The following is a 20,225-nucleotide window of genomic DNA, read 5'->3' on the forward strand; positions in this document are numbered from 1 at the left end:
TTTTTTTAATTTTCAAACTCTACAATTCCAATACTCATAAATTTATTTTAAATTAATTATTTAAATACAAAAATGTTACTAAAATTTTGAATTTTAAAACATAAATATGTATTCATCATGTTCCAAGAAAAAACTCCACACACAAAAAAAAAGCGCACAAAATGAGACATTACATGTCCACCTTATGGAAGCAAAGTGCATAAAACAAAATTATTATCACAGCCAAAATATCTAAAGTTGCTTGTGTGAGAGAAAACCATCCCCAGGAACCTTGGTCGTCCTTGTCATAGACAGAACAAGCAGAATCATGTGTTTCTCAAACAAGGAATCAAGCCTGACTTAGCCATCAATTTTCTCATCAACAGAAATAGTTCTATTCTTTATATTCCAGTTTGTTAAATTATCATTTGTATGATAGGCAACGTGCTAACATGAGCAAGGCAATCGGTAACATAACAAAAGTGAAGAGCAAAGCTGATGTGTCTTCCTGAATATCCATAAATGTTCAAGTAGGACTTGGCAGCCAAATATATGTTTTTCTTTATCAGAAATAAACAATATTATATATGATGGAACACTTCGGGTATTCCAATTCTTTCCCTGTTTATTTACAAAGAGAATCACAAAATACTTCAAGGATTTTTAAGTCAAGCCATCTCTTACAACTATCTTCACTACTACCCAAAACGACCCTAAAAATAGTTGGTGACAAAATACAGTATGTATAACACCATTTCATGCTTAATATTTCGTACAACTTCATAGAATTTCCTTTTCTGCTCTTGTGTAGTCTTTGTTAAGGAGTAAACTATAAAGCTAACTAAACTCTACAAAATCGACTTGTAAGATGAAGTTTATATCTATATATATTATAAATTGACTTTATCTCTAATTGATGTATGACCACAGTTTTAATTTTCTTGATTAGGACCGTGACATTAATGTCTTCATTAGAACTTTTACGCGCTCTTATAACGTAGTTTTTCACTATATTCAACATATTCGAAAGAGTTAAAAAATTATAGAAAAATAAATTGAAGTTTATTAGATTCTAAAAGTTAACAAAATATATATTAAAGATTAAACCAAAATTCAATATTTATAGAAAAACTTTAGAATAATATTCAAATTAAAAATAGGATCAAATAAATGGAAGTGACCTCTCCTATAGGAATTGCTCCTGCCCTTTCCATCTTTACTTTTAACTCTATGATATGTCTAAATGCATAGATGGTTTAAAAGGGATACCTCCCTCTATTTACTTCCGGAAAAGATAATGAAAGCAATGATAATAGTTAGAAAAAAAATATTATCTCTTTTATAAAAAAATATCTTAAATATTATTTTTGTTTTAATTGATCATTAAACTTTATTCTATTCTATATGAAAATAGACACTATAAATTTAAATTTCATTTCAGACCATTTTTTAACTTTATTACTTTTGCAAACACATCAAGTTTGAGAGTGTTAAGTGCACTTTTAAATATGGTTCACATAGGCTCTCTCTCTCTCTCTCTCTCTCTCTCTATATATATATATATATATATATATATATATATATATATATATATATATATATAAACGCATTCTTAATTTGGCCATCTAATAGATAAAATAAAAATGCACCACATATATAAGATCAAATTTAAAATATAATACATGTACGAAGACCGAAAGCACTTTACACGCATAAAACGGATTTAATAAATTTTACTTAAAAACCCAAATTAAAAATTTCTCAGACGTAGGAAGAACATTATTTTAAAATATAATTGATATTTTCTAGGTTATCGTTACAGTTAGAATAATACTGTTATCTATAAGCAAAATTGCTGCCTTATTCAAACTCATACTAGTCATAATTTGCCTTATTCAAACTCATACTAGTCATAATTTGCCTTATTCAAACTCATAAGAACTAGTCATAATTTGCCCAGACATGCCCTCAATTATTGGCTAGGTTAGTTGAAATTTTATACATATTAATTTTAAAATTCCAAGAATCTCTTTTTTAATATTTACTGTTAAAAATGGTATTTTCTTTAGCAATCAACAAAATTGACAATTGCGAATGAATAGCACATGAAACTCTTGGTTGTGAAATGCATAACTTGGTATATGTTTCAATAGTTGTAGGAAATAACATAATTAAACAAGTACTTCATGATAGGATCACAAAGGATATGCTTTACTTTCTTGTTAATGCTGAATTTCAGGTCATTCATTACAAAGGCTGAAGAACAGACATACCAGGGAAGTAGCTGCGATAACACCGCCCAACAATCTCTCGGCAGTGCATACCAAACCAACCTTGATAGAATCCTGACCTGGATGTCCTCAGATTCAGGCACAAGCAATGGTTACAACATCACCACCATAGGCTCCAACAATAGCTCTGTGTACGGCCTCTATTATTGTGGGAGTGACTTGACTGGATACATTTGTCAAGTTTGTATTTCCACTGCTGCAAGAGAAGCCCATCGGCTGTGCTCCAATAGGGTGTCTGCTGTGGTGTGGCATGATTACTGCGTTATAAGGTACTCAAATGAGAACTTCTTTGGGAAAGCTATGACATATCCAACATGGCATATTCTTGGAACAAAAAACATATCGAATATAACAGAGATTCAGATAGGTGAGGATTTTTTGAGAAGTTTGATCAGAAAAGCAACTAATGGAACCAACCAGTTGTATTATAGGGATGGCTTCAATTTGAGTGCCACTGAGAGTAGATATAGCGTGGTGCAATGCTCTAGAGATCTCACAAATGAAGTGTGCAGACAATGTTTGGAGGACATACTAGCTGAACTTCCTAAATGCTGTGAAGAAAAACTAGCATGGAATATTTGGTCTGGAAGTTGTTTGATTCGGTATGATGATTATATGTTCTACCTTTTTAACACCCAACCACCTTCAGCTCCTGCTCCCAATGTACAAGGTGAATTTGAATCCATCTTTTTATCAACAAACATTAGTTTTTGTTAGTGGAAGGATTCAAACCAACGGCATATCCCTCCCTCCGTCCCTTCCTCTTTTATAACCAAATCAACCTTATATTCTCATTCATCTTTCATATTGTCGCAGATAAACAAGGGAGTGATAACAGGTCAAAAATATTGATCATTACATTCAGTGTGGCCGGGCCAATAATTGTACTATGTTTCAGCGTGTATTCCTTCTGGCATAGGAAAAGCGTGAGAAAAGGTAATTATCAAGAAAAAACGAAGGGTGGAGTTAGAGAATATAACTTCTCCAAGCACACATTCCCTTATTTTTTCCTAGTCAAATAAAACTAGTTTGCTCATATATGAACTCACAACCTTCTCTCTGTAGAACGGCGTCCTCTACCATCATTTCACAAAATTCAACCAGGGGAAATGTGGAACACGGACCTGCCTAGAATCCCATTAATCACAATTCTAGAGAGTACTGATAACTTTTCAGAAGCATCTAAATTAGGGGAAGGCGGATTCGGCTCCGTTTACAAGGTTTTGATGATTTGAAGTTTCAGATATAGATTCCTTATTTTTACCAACTTTTTATATGGTTTTCTTTATTGCAAATTTTTATCAGGGAACTCTGCCTGATGGAACGCAAATTGCAGTAAAAAGACTCTCAGAATTTTCTGGTCAAGGCTCAGAGGAGTTCAAAAACGAAGTAATGTTTATAGCTAAATTGAGGCATCGTAACCTAGTAAGACTTTTAGCATGTTGCTCGGAGGGAAATGAAAAGATACTCGTATATGAGTATTTGCAGAATAAAAGTCTCGACTTTCACCTATTTGGTATGTTTTCACATAACCCCAGTAGCAGTGTTTCTTTCACTGCAATTTGTTCTTCAGCATTCGACAGGGCAAAAATAGAATTGGCTCCCAAGTAAAGTGAGAAAACTAAGAGCATGAGAACACGATAATGATAGCTAACACAGTCATACCATATATTTCTTTCTTTCATATACACATTACACTAAATTCAATTATATCATGTTATAACTCAGCTTTAAGGGGAAATGATAGATTCTTTTGGTTTTTTATCTCTTCGTGTGGCTATATCATAGCATTTGGTGTATTTTCTATTTTTCTGCTTAACTCACCGTTTTGTTGTTCAAATCTCTATGATTTTATTGTGCTCTCAGATGTTGAGAGAAGAAAACAATTCGATTGGAAACTAAGATTAAGCATTATCAATGGAATACCAAGAGGTATGTTTTACCTTCATGAGGACTCTCAACTGAGAGTAATTCATAGAGATCTCAAAGCTAGCAACGTTCTATTAGACCATGACATGAATCCTAAAATATCAGATTTTGGATTGGCAAGGGCATTTGAAGTGGGACAGAACCAAGCAAATACAAAACGAGTTATGGGCACTTAGTGAGTTTACTTATGACAAATACTTTGAAAACAATACGATTTATCAATGCATATTTTAGTTTTTAATTACAGTAAAATAAAATTCTTTGCTATATGTTTCTTGACACGAGATAATGACAAAGGTCTATTGATTTCCATTAGTGGATACATGGCTCCTGAATATGCTATGGAAGGACTATTTTCAGTGAAATCTGATGTTTTCAGCTTTGGAGTTCTTGTTCTAGAAATCATTTGTGGGAGAAAGAATGGTAGATTCTTTCTGTCAGATGGTCAAATTCTCCTTGTATACGTAAGTCTCCACTCTAATGTGGTATAGAAATTATTTAACAATGCTAAGAGAACTAAGGCTTAAGCTTATTAAAAAGACTACAAATACTTGTGTAGGCTTGGAGAATATGGTATGAAGGAAAATGTTTGGAATTGATGGATCCAATACTAGAAAAATCCTTCATAGGCAGTGAAGTACAGAGGTGCATACAGATTGGTTTGTTGTGTGTTCAAGAAGACGCAAGAGATAGACCAACCATGTCCGATGTTGTTGTAATGCTGGTGAGTGACACAGTGGCCATTCCAAAACCCAAGCACCCAGCCTTTTCAGTTGGAAGAATGGCCTCAGAGAAAGGCTCCCCATATAGAAGTTCCAACAATCTTTCCATTAATGATATAACATCCTCAATTACTTTACCTAGGTAATTTCATGATTGCACAATGGATTTGTATTATCTAAAGTTGCATTTATAATTGGTTTAAATCAAATTATTTATTAATTTATCTAGTCATATTGACATTACATGTACCTCTACTTTTTACTTTAGAAGATAGTCCAATCTCCAATATAAAAATCTTGCTTTTGTTGAGTAAGAAAATAGATCAATTTCCAAGAAAAAACTGCACAGACAAAAATACGGAATGCAACCACAGTTCATAAAACAAAATTATAATCACAATGCCAGGTACCTAAAATTGCTTGGGTGAGAAAACCATCCCCGGTAACCCTGCAAGTCCTTGTCAAAGTCAGAACGAGCAGCACCATGTGTTTCTCCAACAAGGAATCAAGCCTGACTGAGCCATCAGTTTTCTTCTTAACCGAAATAGTTCCATTATCTATATTCCACTCCGTTAAGTCATCATCAAGAACCTGAATGATAGAAAACACGCTAACTTGGGAGAGGCAATTGGCCACACAAAAAGCGCAGCTGATGTATATTCCCGAAGCAGCAAAGTCTGAGAAAATTTTCATAAAGAAGCAAATACCCATAAAAGTTCAAGAGGGAATTGGTAGCCAAATCTACGTATGAGCCAAAAAGTTCACGTCTACTCGGTAATCTTTTAAAAGTAAGTTATCACGTCCTTTGGCAACCACAATGCTACTTACATCAACCATTTTCTAATTAGAAGACATTAAGAGCTACTATATTTGTTCCCTGAAATTGAAAATAAAAAAAGGTTTGACAAGAACAAATAGCCTCAAACTCAGAGAACGTACCATGACACCCGTTAAGAAACTATTTTCAAAACAAACTAGGCAAGTTTACTCTCGAGACTTACCCCCCAATTTTCCGGCACACAGGCATTTTGACAAACAGTTCATAGCCACCGCAACGTAAACTTGTTTGATTGAAACTCAAATAAGATTATTAAGGTGTTAAGTTGTGTCAGTTTCAACTATAAAAAATAAAGGAGACTAGCCAGATTCCTTTGCTAAGAAGATGAAACCATTATCATTACAGCTACGCAAAACAACTTTGGAAAAAAATAAACGATAAGAGAACACAACTTTAACAAAAAATGCAGAGATACCTGAGAAGTTTTCGGAAAATGTTTAGAATTTGATAATGAATTTGCAGAAGTGATTTTGTGTTTTCTAATAGATATAAAGAAAGGATGTAAGTGTCATAAATGTATTGCATTGTTTGAAAATATATAAAAATTTGATAATGCATCTTAATTAACACAGGAAATACAAGTCACCTTGCTTTGGCCACACGTAAGTCTCTTAATAATTCAACACAACTTAGAATCAACTAAATTGGTACTCGGTCCAATTCATCACGACTTAGTAGGTTAAATAGGTTAGTTTATTAACTCACTTATTTACAAGTTCTTTTTTATGTTAAATTTCAAAGAATTCAAAATAAAAAAATATAATACAATCAAAATACAATCCACAATCATTTTAAATTTCAAATATAATCCAAAAGCAATCAAAAAAAAAAATTAGGTGATTAAGAAACAAAATTGACTCATTACATATTCAATTCGGATGAGTCGGGTTCTTAATAGATCAGTTCAAAATTGACCCGTACTAAAATTTTAATTTTTTTTTCAATCAAACCTGGCCTAAACCCGTCAAAATTGTTGTTGTGGTTAGATGTTGAGAAAAGAAAACAATTCGATTGGAAACTAAGATCAAACCTTATCAGTGGAATAGCAAAAGGTATTTTATACCTTCACGAGGACTCTCAACTCAGATTAATTTATAGAGATCTCAAAGCAAGTAACATTCTATTAGACCATGACATGAATCCCTAAATATCAGATTTTGGATTGGCAAGGGCATTTGAAGTAGGACAGAACCAGGCAAATACAAAACGAGTAATGGGAACTTGGTAAGTTTTACATGTAACAGAAACAGTAAGATCTATCACTGCATATTTTAGTATTTCAACGAAATTCTTTCCTATATGTTCCTTGACTCGAGATAATGCCAAAGCTTTATTGATTTATATTGATGGATACATGGCTCCTGAATATGCTATGGAGGGACTATTTTCAGTGAAATCTGATGTTTTCAGCTTTGGAGTTCTTGTTCTAGAAATCATTTCTGGGAGAAAGAATGGTGGATTCTACCTGTCAGATGGTCAAAATCTTCTTGTATATGTAAGTCTTCACTCTAGTGTGGTCGTGAAATTATTCAATGCTAAGATAACTAAGACTTAAGAATATTAAAAAAAAAAACACAAATACTTGTGTAGGCTTTGAGAACATGGTATGAAGGAAAATGTTTGGAATTGATGGATTCAATGCTGGAAAAATCCTTCATAGGAAGTGAAGTAGAAAGGTGCATACAGATTGGTTTGTTGTGTGTTCAAGAAGATGCAAGAGATAGACCAACCATGTCGGATGTGGTAATGCTAGCAAGTGACACAGTAGCCATTCCAAAACCCAGGCACCCAGCATTTTCAGTTGGAAGAACGGCCACAGAGGAAGTCCCTACATCAAGAAGTTCCAAGAAACTTTCCATTAGTGATATAACAACCTCTATTACTTTACCAAGATAATTTCATGATTGCGCAACAGACTTGTATATATCTGTTCAAAAGTGACCAATGAAGTTGTATTTATAACTGATGTGAATCAAGTTAGTCATTAATTTCATATTAACATTTAATGTACCAATACTTTTTAAATTAGAACATAGTTCAATGCCCAATATAATTGTCTTCCTTTTTGTTGCGTAATATAGATCCAGTTCCAAGAAAAAACTGCACACATAAAAAAGGACACAAAATGAGCCCTTATATGTCCACCTTATGGAACCACAGTCCATAAAACAAAATTATCATCACAAAGCCAAAATATCTAAAGTTGCTTGTGTGAGAAAACCATCCCCAATAACCCTGCTAGTCCCTGTCATAGACAGAACTAAGCAGAATGATGTGTTTCTCGAACAAGGAATCAAGCCTTACTTAGCCATCAGTTTTCTCATTAACAGAAATATTTCCATTCTTTATATTCCACTCAGTTAAGTTATCATCTGTATGATAGGCAACACGCTAACACGAGCAAGGCAATGGGCAACACAACAAGTGAAGAGCAAAGCTGATGTGCCTTCCCGAAACAGGAAAGTCAGGGAATATTTTCAAAAACAAGCAAATATCCATAAATGTTCAAGTAGGACTTGGCAGCCAAATATATGTTTTTCTTTATCAGAAATAAACAATATTATATATGATGCAACACTTCGGGTATTCCAATTCTTTCCCTGTTTATTTACAAAGAGAATCACAAAATACTTCAAGGATTTTTAAGTCAAGCCATCTCTTACAACTATCTTCACTACGACCCAAAAGGGCCCTAAAAATAGTTGGTGACAAAATACAATGTGTATAACACCATTTCCTGCTTTATATTTCGTACAACTTCATAGAATTTCCTTTTCTGCTTCTTTGTGGTACCTTTTGTTAAAAATGGACTATAAACCTAATTAAACTCTACAAAATCGGCTTGTAAGTGAAGTCTGTACCTATATATACGCTAAATTGACCTTATCTTTAATTGATGTGGAACTTCTAACACACCCCCTCATGTCGAGATATATACATCTCGTACGTAGGACTAAACATTAATGAATAATCCGATAGCGAGTGAAACAATATGTCCAATAAACAGCAAATGTTGCTAGGATAGGCTCTAATATTGGCTCTGATACCACATTAAGAAGTGGACTTTAAGCCAAACTTTGTTGAATATAGTGAAAAAGTATTTGTGGGATTAATCTTCCTCGTGTTAAATATACACATAGGGTACTTTATTTATAATAGAAGAAATATGGACTAAGCCCAAAATACAAATAATAAATAATAGGAAACTAACTAAAGATAAAAGATAAAGATAATATATCTAACATTCTCCTTCAAGTTGGTGCATACAAATCGTATATACCAAGCTTGTTACTAATATAATCAATAAAGACTTGTTGAAAATATCTTCTTATGCACTCTAGTAACACCAAATTGTTAATGATTTTCGAATACGATATAGAAGACGAAATGTCAACCCAAAAGACTCTCCTGAACAAAAAATTTGTGAGATTGCTTCATGTAAATGTCTTCTTGGAAATTGCCTTGAGGAATGCATTGTTGACATCCAACCGATAAAGAGGTCATTGTTGAAGAGCTACGGCGACTATAAATAAATTAACAAAAACCATATTTGCTACAGGAGAAAAAGCATATGGATGGTTCAATCACAATAGTGACAAAAAGGGAGGTAAGAAGAGACCGTAATGGAAAAAGCCATTGATAAATATGGTCCACAAATTCGGGTGTAAGGATATTTAAATAATTTTTATTTTTTTAAAATTTTTTATTTTAAATTAAGAATAATAATTATTAAAATACTTTTGTGTTTAAAGTATGTTTTTTTTATGAATAGAGATTTTTTTATCAACTTAAATTTGGTATATTTTAAAAAACTCCACATATATATATATATATATATATATATATATATATATATATATATATAAATAAACAAACAAACGCGTTCTTAATTTGGCCATTTAATAGATAAAATAAAAATGCACTACATATATAAGATCAAATTTAAAATATAATACATATACGAAGACCAAAAGCACTTTACACGCATAAAACCGATTTAATAAATTTTACTTAAAAACCCAAATTAAAAATTTCTCAGACGTAGGAACAACATTATTTTAAAATATAATCGATATTTTCTTGGTTATAGTTACCGTTAGAATAATACTGTTATCTATAAGCAAAATTGCATACGTAACTGATGTCAGAAGGGCTGCCTTATTCAAACTCATAAGAACTAGTCATAACTTTGCCCAGACATGCCCTCAATTATTGGGTAGGTTAGTTGAAATTTTATGCATGTTAAATTTTAAAATTCCAAGTTTATATTTTTTAATATTTACTGTTAAAAATGGTATTTTATTTAGCAATCAAGAAAATTGACAATTGAGAATGAAAAGCACATGAAACTCTTGGTTGTGAAATGAATAACTTGCTATATGTTTCAATCGTTGTAGGAAATAACAAAATTAAACATGTACTCCATGATAGGAATACAAAGGATAAGTTTTACTTTCTTGTTACTGCTGAATTTCAGGTCATTCATTACAAAGGCTGAAGAACAGTCATACCTGGGAAGTAGCTGCAATAACACCGCCCAACAAACTCTCAGCACTGCATACCAAACCAACCTTGATAGAATCCTGACTTGGATGTCCTCAGATTCAGGCACAAGCAATGGTTACAACATCACCACCATAGGCTCCAACAATAGCTCTGTGTACGGCCTCTATTATTGTGGGGGTGGCTTGGCTGGATACTTTTGTCAAGTTTGTATTTCCACTGCTGCAAGAGAAACCCCTCGGCTCTGCTCCAATAGGGTGTCTGCTGTGGTGTGGAATGATTACTGCCTTATAAGGTACTCAAATGAAGAATTCTTTGGGAAAGCTATGACATATCCAACCTGGCATGTTCTTGGAACAAAAAACATATCGAATATAACAGAGATTCAGATAGGTGAGGATTTTTTGAGAAGTTTGATCAGAAAAGCAACTAATGGAACCAACCAGTTGTATTATAAGGACGGCTTCAATTTGAGTGCCACTGAGAGTAGGTATAGCGTGGTGCAATGCTCTAGAGATCTCACAAATGAAGTGTGCAGACAATGTTTGGAGGACATACTAGCTGAACTTCACAAATGCTGTGAACAAAAACTAGTATGGAATATTTGGTCTGGAAGTTGTTTGATTCGGTATGATGATTATATGTTCTATCTTCTTAACACCCAACCACCTTCAGCTCCTGCTCCCAATGTACAAGGTGAATCTGAATCCATCTTTTATCAACAAATACTAGTTTTTATTAGTGGAAGCATTCAAACCAACGGCATATCCCCTCCTCCGTCCCTTCCTCTTTTATCACCAAATCAACCTTATATTCTCATTCATCTTTCTTATTGTCGCAGATAAACAAGGGAGTAATAACAGGTCAAAAATATTGATCATTACCTTCAGTGTGACTGGGCCAATAATTGTACTATGTTTCAGCGTGTATTCCTTCTGGCATAGAAAAAGCGTGAGAAAAGGTAATTATCAAGAAAAAATGAAGGGTGGAGTTAGAGAATGTAACTTCTCCAAGCACACATTCCTTGATTTTCTCCTAGTCAAATAAAACTAGTTTTCTCATATATAAACTCACAACCTTCTCTCTGTAGAACGACTTCCTCTACCATCATTTCACAAAATTCAACCAGGGGAAATGTGGAACACGGACCTGCCTAGAATCCCATTAATCACAATTCTAGAGAGTACTGATAACTTTTCAGAAGCATCTAAATTGGGGGAAGGCGGATTCGGCTCCGTTTACAAGGTTTTGATGATTAGAAGTTTCAGATATAGATTCCTTATTTTTACCAACTTTTTATATGGTTTTCTTTATTGCAAATTTTTATCAGGGAACTCTGCCTGATGGAACGCAAATTGCAGTAAAAAGACTCTCAGAATTTTCTGGTCAAGGCTCAGAGGAGTTCAAAAATGAAGTAATGTTTATAGCTAAATTGAGGCATCGTAACCTAGTAAGACTTTTAGCATGTTGCTCGGAGGGAAATGAAAAGATACTCGTATATGAGTATTTGCCGAATAAAAGTCTCGACTTTCACCTATTTGGTATGTTTTCACATTGTAAAATATGGAAATATGCTCTCTGGTACCAATTTTGTAGAATTATGAAAATATACTCCATTATAAATTTTCTGGAAAACTTTCCAGAACACACAAATACAAAGACAACAACATTTTACCCTCACAATACAACAATAATATACTCTTCAAAACTCACAAACAACAACACAACACAACTCTGTTTTTATCCTTCACCGTGGGTACTCTCCTTTCTTCACTCACAATACATAATTCTTTCTCTTCTTTCTTCTCCACAGTGGTTCTTCTCTCTCCCACATACTCCTACATATTTTTCTCCACTTCACGGTGCTCACACAAATACATCCGTGGCTATCCCTCTCTTTCTTTACTTTCACCATCTCTTCCATGGTGCAAACACATGAAAGTGTGCCACACTTGACCACACCTTCCTCTATATTTTCTTTCTTCTCCGTAGTGGGTATGTAACCCCTTGCTTTCTCTTCTATTTATAACAAAACTCCACTTCCCATCTTTCACGGTTGCTAGCCATGACATCAATCATGCACCAAAGTCTTGCAACCAAAGACTTGCAACATACAAAAGCTGCTGCCGTGGAAAACTTTGCACATCCAAACAAAGGACTTTTCTACTTTGCACAAAAGGTGGGGAACATTCATTCCCTTATTCAACAAATGAGCCCCATCACATTTACGTTTATCCAACACACATAACCCCAGTAGCAGTGTTGCTTTCACTGCAATTTGTTCTTCAGCATTCGACAGTACAAAAATAGAATTGGTTCCCAAGTAAAGTGAGAAAACTAAGAGCATGAGAACACGATCATAATAGCTAACACAGTCATACCATATTTTTCTTTCTTTCATATACACATTACACTAAATTCAGTTATATCATGTTATAACTCATCTTTAAGGGGAAGTGATAGATTCTTTTGGTTTTTTATCTCTTCGTGTGGCTAAATCATAGCATTTGGTGTATTTTCTATTTTTCTGCTTAACACACCGTTTTGTTGTTCAAATCTCTATGATTTTATTGTGCTCTCAGATGTTGAGAGAAGAAAACAATTCGATTGGAAACTAAGATTAAGCATTATCAATGGAATAGCAAGAGGTATGTTTTACCTTCATGAGGACTCTCAACTGAGAGTAATTCATAGAGATCTCAAAGCCAGCAACGTTCTATTAGACCATGACATGAATCCCAAAATATCAGATTTTGGATTGGCAAGGGCATTTGAAGTGGGACAGAACCAAGCAAATACAAAACGAGTTATGGGCACTTAGTGAGTTTACTTATGACAAATACTATGAAAACAATACGATTTATCAATGCATATTTTAGTTTTTAATTACAGTAAAATAAAATTCTTTGCTATATGTTTCTTGACACAAGATAATAACAAAGGTCTATTGATTTCCATTTATTAGTGGATACATGGCTCCTGAATATGCTATGGAAGGACTATTTTCAGTGAAATCTGATGTTTTCAGCTTCGGAGTTCTTGTTCTAGAAATCATTTGTGGGAGAAAGAATGGTAGATTCTACCTGTCAGATGGTCAAATTCTCCTTGTATACGTAAGTCTCCACTCTAATGTGGTATAGAAATTATTTACAATGCTAAGAGAACTAAGGCTTAAGCTTATTAAAAAAACTACAAATACATGTGTAGGCTTGGAGAATATGGTATGAAGGAAAATGTTTGGAATTGATGGATCCAATACTAGAAAAATCCTTCATAGGCAGTGAAGTACAGAGGTGCATACAGATTGGTTTGTTGTGTGTTCAAGAAGACGCAAGAGATAGACCAACCATGTCCGATGTTGTTGTAATGCTGGTGAGTGACACAGTGGCCATTCCAAAACCCAAGCACCCAGCCTTTTCAGTAGGAAGAATGGTCTCAGAGAAAGGCTCCACATCAAGAAGTTCCAACAATCGTTCCATTTATGATATAACATCCTCCATTACTTTACCTAGGTAATTTCATGATTGCACAATGGATTTGTATATATCTAAAGTTGCATTTATAATTGATTTAAATCAAATTATTTATTAATTTATCTAGTCATATTGACATTATATGTACCCCTACTTTTTACTTTAGAATATAGTCCAATCTCCAATATAAAAATCTTGCTTTTGTTGCGTAAGAAAATACATCAATTTCCAAGAAAAAACTGCACAGACACAATTACGGCATCCAACCACAGTTCATAAAACAAAATTATAATCACAAAGCCAGGTACCTAAAATTGCTTGGGTGAGAAAACCATCCCCGGTAACACTGCAAGTCCTTGTCAAAGTCAGAACGAGCAGCACCATGTGTTTCTCCAACAAGGAATCAAGCCTGACTGAGCCATCAGTTTTCTTCTTAACAGAAATAGTTCCATTATCTATATTCCACTCCGTTAAGTCATCATGAAGAACCTGAATGATAGACAACACGCTAACATGGGAGAGGCAATTGGCCACACAAAAAGCAAAGCGGATGTACATTCCGGAAGCAGCAAAGTCTGAGAAAATTTTCATAAAGAAGCAAATACCCATAAAAGTTCAAGAGGGAATTGGTAGCCAAATCTACGTATGAGCCAAAAAGTTCATGTCTACTCGGTAAGTGCTACTTACATCAACCTCAGTGCTACTTACATCAACCATTTTCTAATTTGAAGACATTGAGAGCTACTATATTTGTTCCCCGAAATTGAAAAGAAAAAAAGGTTTGACAAGAACAAATACCCTCAAACTCACAGAACGTGCCACCATAACCCGTTAAGAAACTATTTTCAAAACTAACTAGGCAAGTTTACTCTCGAGACTTACCCCCCAATTTTCCGGCACAAAGGCATTTTCACAAACAGTTCATAGCCACCGCAACTTAAACTCGTTTGATTGAAACTCAAATAAGATTATTAAGGTATTAAGTTGTGTCAGTTTCAACTACAAAGAATAAAGGAGACTAGTCAGATTCCTTTGCTAAGAAGATGATACCATTATCATTACAACTATGCAAAACAACTTTAGAAAAACAATAAACTAAGAGAACGCAACTTTAACAAACAATGCAGAGATACCTGAGAATTTTTCGGAAAATGTTTAGAATGCAGTGATTTTGTGTTTTTTAATAGATATAAAGAAAGGATGTAAGTGTCATAATGCATTGCATTGTTTGAAAATATAATAAAATTTGATGATGTATCTTAACTAGCACGGTAAAAACGAGTCACACAGCGGTTGGTAGTGAAGTTAATTCAACTTACTTGTTAGTAATCTAAATATGTTCGAATCTTTCCTTTTGAGTTAATAGGTTAAAAAAGTTAATTCATTCACTTATTTATAAGTTTTTTTTATGTTAAATTTTAAGAAATTCAAAATAAATTAAAAAAATATAACACAATCTAAAATTATTTTAAATTCTAAATATAATCTAAAAACAAACACAAAAAATAAATTAGATAGATTAAAATTATAGTGAGTCAAAATCAAAATTAACCAGTATTAAAATTTTAACTCTTATTTTATATATCAATATCCTTCAATATATATCTTTGTTTATATTTAAATATGTTCTATTTACAAATTTTAAAATTTATTTTGTGTTATTTTTATTTTATATAAGATCATATTTTCCATATTTCTAAATCTTACTTTAACGATGCATAATATAATATATAACTTAAAATTTTAGTTATAAATTTTAATTGCAATATTTCAAACATTGAATATTATATAACTTTCACTATATATATTTAAATAAATAAATTATTTACATTATTTTATTTAAATATTAAAATTATATCTATTTATAAAAATAATCTTCAAATAAAAACTTTGATCAGCCGAAAAATTCATTTTTCAACAAACATAAATTAAATAATAATATTAAAAATATAATAACAAGTAATGCCTAATAAACATGTTTTTCTAAACATATTTTTCCTATATTAATTAAGTTCTAAGATATCTTTTCCAATAAACTTATCTACTAAAAATAAAAACATGTTTAAGTACTATAATACTATTTTTGTGAGACTCTTTAAATCAAAGTATTAGAGGTCATATGTTCTAAATAATAAAACTTATTTATTTTAATATTAAAAGTTAAAAATATAAATGGAGTTTTGATTAATGAGTTTCATTATTTAAAACATATATCATTTATTTAAAACTCATTCTTTAATAATCTCTGTCATATTTCTTAGTTTTCTTACTTCTAGATTATTGATTTGAAAATTGGATAGTGTATAAGTGATTACTGTGATAAGACAAGATCTTCAATTTTGTCCGATCAAATATCGTGGAAGAGTAAGTTTATTTTTTTTGCTCTTCTCTCTGATTTTGTACCTTCCTCATGCATGTGGATTAATCCGTGCATGTGTTATTTGAGTTTTTTTATTATATTATTTATTAATAAGTGGTTCTAATTATATGTTCTGATGATGATAATTATTTTATGGATAGTAGGTGCTGATAAAGTTCTCTGTTGGGTGAGAATGGTCTAGATTATATAGGGTTGTTTGAGCTTCTAAAAAGCTAAGGAAGCTAACTACTTTCAAGTTATAGTTTATATCTGTTTTGTGTGTTTATGATGATGACTGAAAATTGATTTGGATGGTGTGTTTGAATTGGTGTGATAATTTTAAGATAAAGTTGTTTTACACATAACCCCAGAACCCACAGTTTCTACTAGCCTGAAGGAACACATAACCCCTACCCTTTATATGGTCAAAACGAAGATCACATGGCAAAAGAAAAACTCTCAACAGCACATACATTACGGTCATTCTCCCATCGCACATTCATATGCAAAACAATAGTACACATTTCGTATATGATTCGTTAACAAGGCATGATCAACAGATACCTCATCAAACATTACCCAACGCTCTTCACCAGGTGTCTCGAGAATTCTCAACTTCGGTTTGGTTTTAAAGAAACAACCTTATACGAAAGTAATAAAAAAATAAAAAAGAGCTAGAAGCCATTGAAAAGGGTTGAACAACAAACACAGGTGTTAACTTCTTGCCGGAAGAATTATCCCAAAAAGTAAATAAAAATAGAATACGCAACTCTTGATTTGGCTGGATTTTTTTGTTGGTTTTGTTGTGCTTAAATACAGATTAGGAACTTGAGAAAAAATAGGCACAAAAATTTAGGGTTTGTAATTGTTTTTGCTTGGTTCGGTTTCTTCCTATTGTTGTTCTGTTACTGTAAAGCAAGCATGTTTCTGATACACACAGTCAATGGGTCGAAGCAGTTTCAATTAAAATTTTAGTATTCTTTTATCTGGTGTAGTAACAGAAGAAGTTGTGACAGTATCATTAAGTGTAACTTTGTAACGATAGTTTTAAGGGTAACCTCATGCACATGGCCCTGTTACAGTATGCCACCACAACACACTTCACCACATAACACAAACACTTCACCATCTACCACTACAAGAAAATAGCTAGTTACCCGCGGATCATTATATACGGATTAAATCCGTATGTAATAAACGTATTATATACGGATTGTACATATGGATATTGGGAAATCCATTATATACGGATAAATCCGTATATAATTAAAAAATTGTTTATATACGGAGGATCCGTATATAATTGGCGTACGTAATAAAAAAACAAGTAAAAATGAAACTGAAAGCTCCAAAATTTCCCACACTCTGAAAAAAACATATCTTCTCCCTCTTCTCCCTCTTCTCGAACCTGCAGTCCACTTCTTCACTGCACTCTCTTCTCCGCTGTCAGTCCACCTCGCCTGCAGGGAGGCTCTGGTTCAGTGAAACCCGCACTCGACGTCACTGCTCGTAGATTCGGATTTCATTTGTCGAACACGGTGAGTAATCGAAGCTTTGAGGATTATTTTTGTTTTCGTTTTCTCTTTTTGTTCTTTGGAGGTTTGAAATTGCGACTTTGGAAACCCTAGGTTGGTTTCTTCGAAGTGGTAGAGATAAGCTGGAGTTGTAGTTGCGTTTTGGTCCTGGTAAGTTTGAATCGTTTAGATTTGAGGTTTATTTGAGTTATCTTTTCTCTCGGTGTTGTTACATTGTCCTATTTTTGCTCGTTGTTGTTTCGAGGTTTAAAATCGCGAATTTAGAAACCCTAGGTGATGGGGTCTTCGAAGTGGAAGAGATAAGATCGAGCTGCTATTGCCTTCTGCATTTAGTAAGTTTGAATTGCTTATATTTTGGTTTCGTTGGTTGTTATTGAAAATGGGTCTTGACGAAAACTAGTCACTGAAAATGGTTTGCTTCGTTTTGGGTGCTTTTATTGCTTTCAGATATTATTCATCATGGTTTTGACAATCATGTTAGTGGATCCTATTTTGTCAAAAAAGTGGTAACATGGTTTAAGTTTGTCATCCTCTGTTTGAAGTTGTTTCCTGGTTAGGTCATGTAATCATTAATTAGATGTTTGTGATTTTATTCTGCTATAATATCTGTTTATTTTTTTGTTGAAATTTTATTTTGACTTTGATACAGGAGCTGAAGTGGTTGAGAAGTGTGGGGTACCTCATTGGGAAGGCTTAAAGTGTTGTACAGTGAAGCAAAAGAGCTAGGTACTGAAGCAAGGTATGTTTACTCCTGAGTTTTGCTGTGTTGTTTCCCCCTCTTTTATGTTTAAAGTCCTTACTTTACTTCTTATGCAGTTTAGCATTAAATTGTATAAAGTTCATTTGAACTTCCTGGGAGCATTTTAATAGAACAATAGAGGAAGTTGCTGGATCAATCTCAAGGTTAGGAGAATTCTGGTGGTGTAGAGAAAAGAAACTAAGAAGAGCCAAAGTAAGTGGCGCTAAACATTATCTTTGATTCTGTGAAATATGGTGTTATGATTATATAATGGGTGAATGATTCTTTCTAATATGATGAATGCAAATTAACATGTACTTTGATTAGAATAAGGTTTTAGTTATGTTTAGCAATATTTGTATGTGACGTTGTGAAATTGGTCGGAATAGGGGTTTCAAGCAGAATAGGAAGAGTTTGATAGGTTCTCTAGGAACATTCAATTAATTGATTGATTAAGGTGCAATGTTGTATGATTGCTGGAGAATTTCACCTGATATAGTTTATAATCCAGAAAACCACACCATTAACTGACATTTTGGTTAAGAAATGAATATTTAGTAACCAAGGTAAGTAGTTCAATGCGCTTGGAATTGGTTAAGTGCAGGTTTGTTTAACGTGATAGGAGATATTGCGGTGTTACCTCTGGTTGGAAGTTTAATATATAGGTTTGTTAAGTGCAGGTTTGTTAAGAAATATGACATAACCTCTTTTTTAAATCCAACACCCATATAGGAAATATTAGAAGACCGCTCCAACTGCTCCTCTGATATTCCAAAAGGTATTCTCATAGTAGTGTTAAGAAACTAGAAGGCATGAATATTAAAAACTACTAAAATATATAAACTGACTGGTAAAAAAATGCACAACTAGCTAAAACTTGGAGCACTCAACTTTCATACTGAAGAACCACTTTTCAGAAGGTAACAACTCTCTAACTTGTGGCTTATGACAGTAGAAATCATAACTTTCTATAGAGATTTCACCCAGTTTACTATTTCAACTTCCCTCATTTCCCACATTGAAACCTATTTCTACCAAGAGAAAACGAGAGAGCACCTCTGTATAAAAACTCATCCCTCTACATTTTCCCTTTATACTTCCTAAAGAAAGTAAACAAATTAAATAAACATATCAATGTATATATATATATATATATATATATAAAAGAAAACACGGGATCTGGCTGGACACATGTGGCTATCATGCCTTCTGTTGTTGGCTATCATGCCTTCTGCCATATTTTTTCTTGTAGTTTAGCTACCTATGGTGTTAGAAAGCAATTCAAATCTTTACCCTAGACCCTGCAGATGAGGAAAGATTGAGGAACCAATGTTGGTTGGATGTTGCTGGTGGAAGGTACAAGGGACGCGTATACGGCATTGGAAATGTCAGTGCTCAAGATGACTGTGTCGATAGTTACATACAACAGACACAGGCATCTTCTTCTCAGCAACCGATTGCAGAGGACATTCTTAACCTCCACACACGAGTATCAACCCATGATGACCAACTTCGACAGATGAACTCTCAATTGCAAGGCTTTATTGGTGTCATGATGCAGTATCTTCCACCTCCTGCAGCCGCAATTGCACAACAATTTCTTCAATCCCAGAATCAGCCACAAGCTAATGTTCAACCACAACAACCACAGCAACCAACAGATCAAGCACAAGATGATACTGTTTATGGAGATTACTAGTTATGTTTTTAGAAGTAGGACATGTATGACTCACTTATTCCCTCAATGACTTTTTTCATGTTATTTGAACTTATTATGATTAACAATTATGTAAACTTTCTTATTATGATTAATGTGAAATGCATGTTTGTAGGTTTTAAGACTTAATTTATTTATCA

General features: G+C 33.3%; 3 protein-coding genes and 2 long non-coding RNA genes across 11 annotated transcripts; 4 read left to right on the forward strand and 1 right to left on the reverse strand.

Moving 5' to 3' along the window:
* The first annotated feature begins 2,165 nt into the window (after positions 1-2,165).
* LOC108340316 (cysteine-rich receptor-like protein kinase 10) lies at positions 2,166-5,149 on the forward strand. Of its 2 annotated transcripts, XM_017577605.2 has the most exons (8): positions 2,166-2,940; positions 3,087-3,206; positions 3,336-3,490; positions 3,576-3,786; positions 4,137-4,202; positions 4,305-4,374; positions 4,516-4,663; positions 4,759-5,149. In XM_017577605.2, the coding sequence occupies exons 1-8, from the start codon at positions 2,166-2,168 to the stop codon at positions 5,065-5,067; spliced, it is 1,854 nt and encodes a 617-aa protein (XP_017433094.1). In that variant the 3' UTR covers positions 5,068-5,149. The 2 variants fall into 2 exon arrangements, with proteins under 2 accessions (XP_017433094.1, XP_017433093.1); XM_017577604.2 differs by having other exon boundaries at positions 4,137-4,374.
* On the reverse strand, positions 2,390-14,862 carry LOC108340318 (uncharacterized). Of its 4 annotated transcripts, XR_001833204.2 has the most exons (7): positions 14,044-14,862; positions 11,147-11,197; positions 10,706-10,974; positions 10,271-10,612; positions 6,175-7,587; positions 5,332-5,512; positions 2,390-2,527 (listed from the first exon to the last, which is right to left on the reverse strand). It is a non-coding gene; the product is annotated as an uncharacterized LOC108340318 (long non-coding RNA). The 4 variants fall into 4 exon arrangements; XR_008248999.1 differs by having other exon boundaries at positions 10,271-10,602; positions 10,706-11,197; XR_008248998.1 differs by having other exon boundaries at positions 7,490-7,587; positions 10,706-11,197.
* Positions 7,111-7,760, forward strand: LOC108339142 (G-type lectin S-receptor-like serine/threonine-protein kinase SRK). The gene is made up of 2 exons (XM_017576285.2): positions 7,111-7,254; positions 7,350-7,760. The coding sequence occupies exons 1-2, from the start codon at positions 7,114-7,116 to the stop codon at positions 7,653-7,655; spliced, it is 447 nt and encodes a 148-aa protein (XP_017431774.1). The 5' UTR covers positions 7,111-7,113; the 3' UTR covers positions 7,656-7,760.
* Positions 9,919-13,934, forward strand: LOC108340315 (cysteine-rich receptor-like protein kinase 10). Of its 3 annotated transcripts, none has more exons than XM_017577603.2 (8): positions 9,919-9,975; positions 10,237-10,958; positions 11,104-11,223; positions 11,353-11,507; positions 11,593-11,803; positions 12,845-13,082; positions 13,228-13,375; positions 13,470-13,913. In XM_017577603.2, the coding sequence occupies exons 1-8, from the start codon at positions 9,959-9,961 to the stop codon at positions 13,776-13,778; spliced, it is 1,920 nt and encodes a 639-aa protein (XP_017433092.1). In that variant the 5' UTR covers positions 9,919-9,958; the 3' UTR covers positions 13,779-13,913. The 3 variants fall into 3 exon arrangements, with proteins under 3 accessions (XP_017433092.1, XP_052733891.1, XP_017433091.1); XM_052877931.1 differs by lacking the exon at positions 9,919-9,975 and having other exon boundaries at positions 10,110-10,958; positions 12,845-12,910; positions 13,013-13,082; XM_017577602.2 differs by lacking the exon at positions 9,919-9,975 and having other exon boundaries at positions 10,110-10,958; positions 13,470-13,934.
* Positions 14,863-17,885: 3,023 nt separating the features above from the next.
* On the forward strand, positions 17,886-18,689 carry LOC128196561 (uncharacterized). Its single transcript, XR_008249000.1, has 3 exons — positions 17,886-17,961; positions 18,279-18,368; positions 18,446-18,689. It is a non-coding gene; the product is annotated as an uncharacterized LOC128196561 (long non-coding RNA).
* The last annotated feature ends 1,536 nt before the right edge of the window (positions 18,690-20,225 follow it).

Source organism: Vigna angularis, chromosome 5 (genome assembly GCF_016808095.1).
Source record: "Vigna angularis cultivar LongXiaoDou No.4 chromosome 5, ASM1680809v1, whole genome shotgun sequence".
Taxonomy (NCBI): domain Eukaryota; kingdom Viridiplantae; phylum Streptophyta; class Magnoliopsida; order Fabales; family Fabaceae; genus Vigna; species Vigna angularis.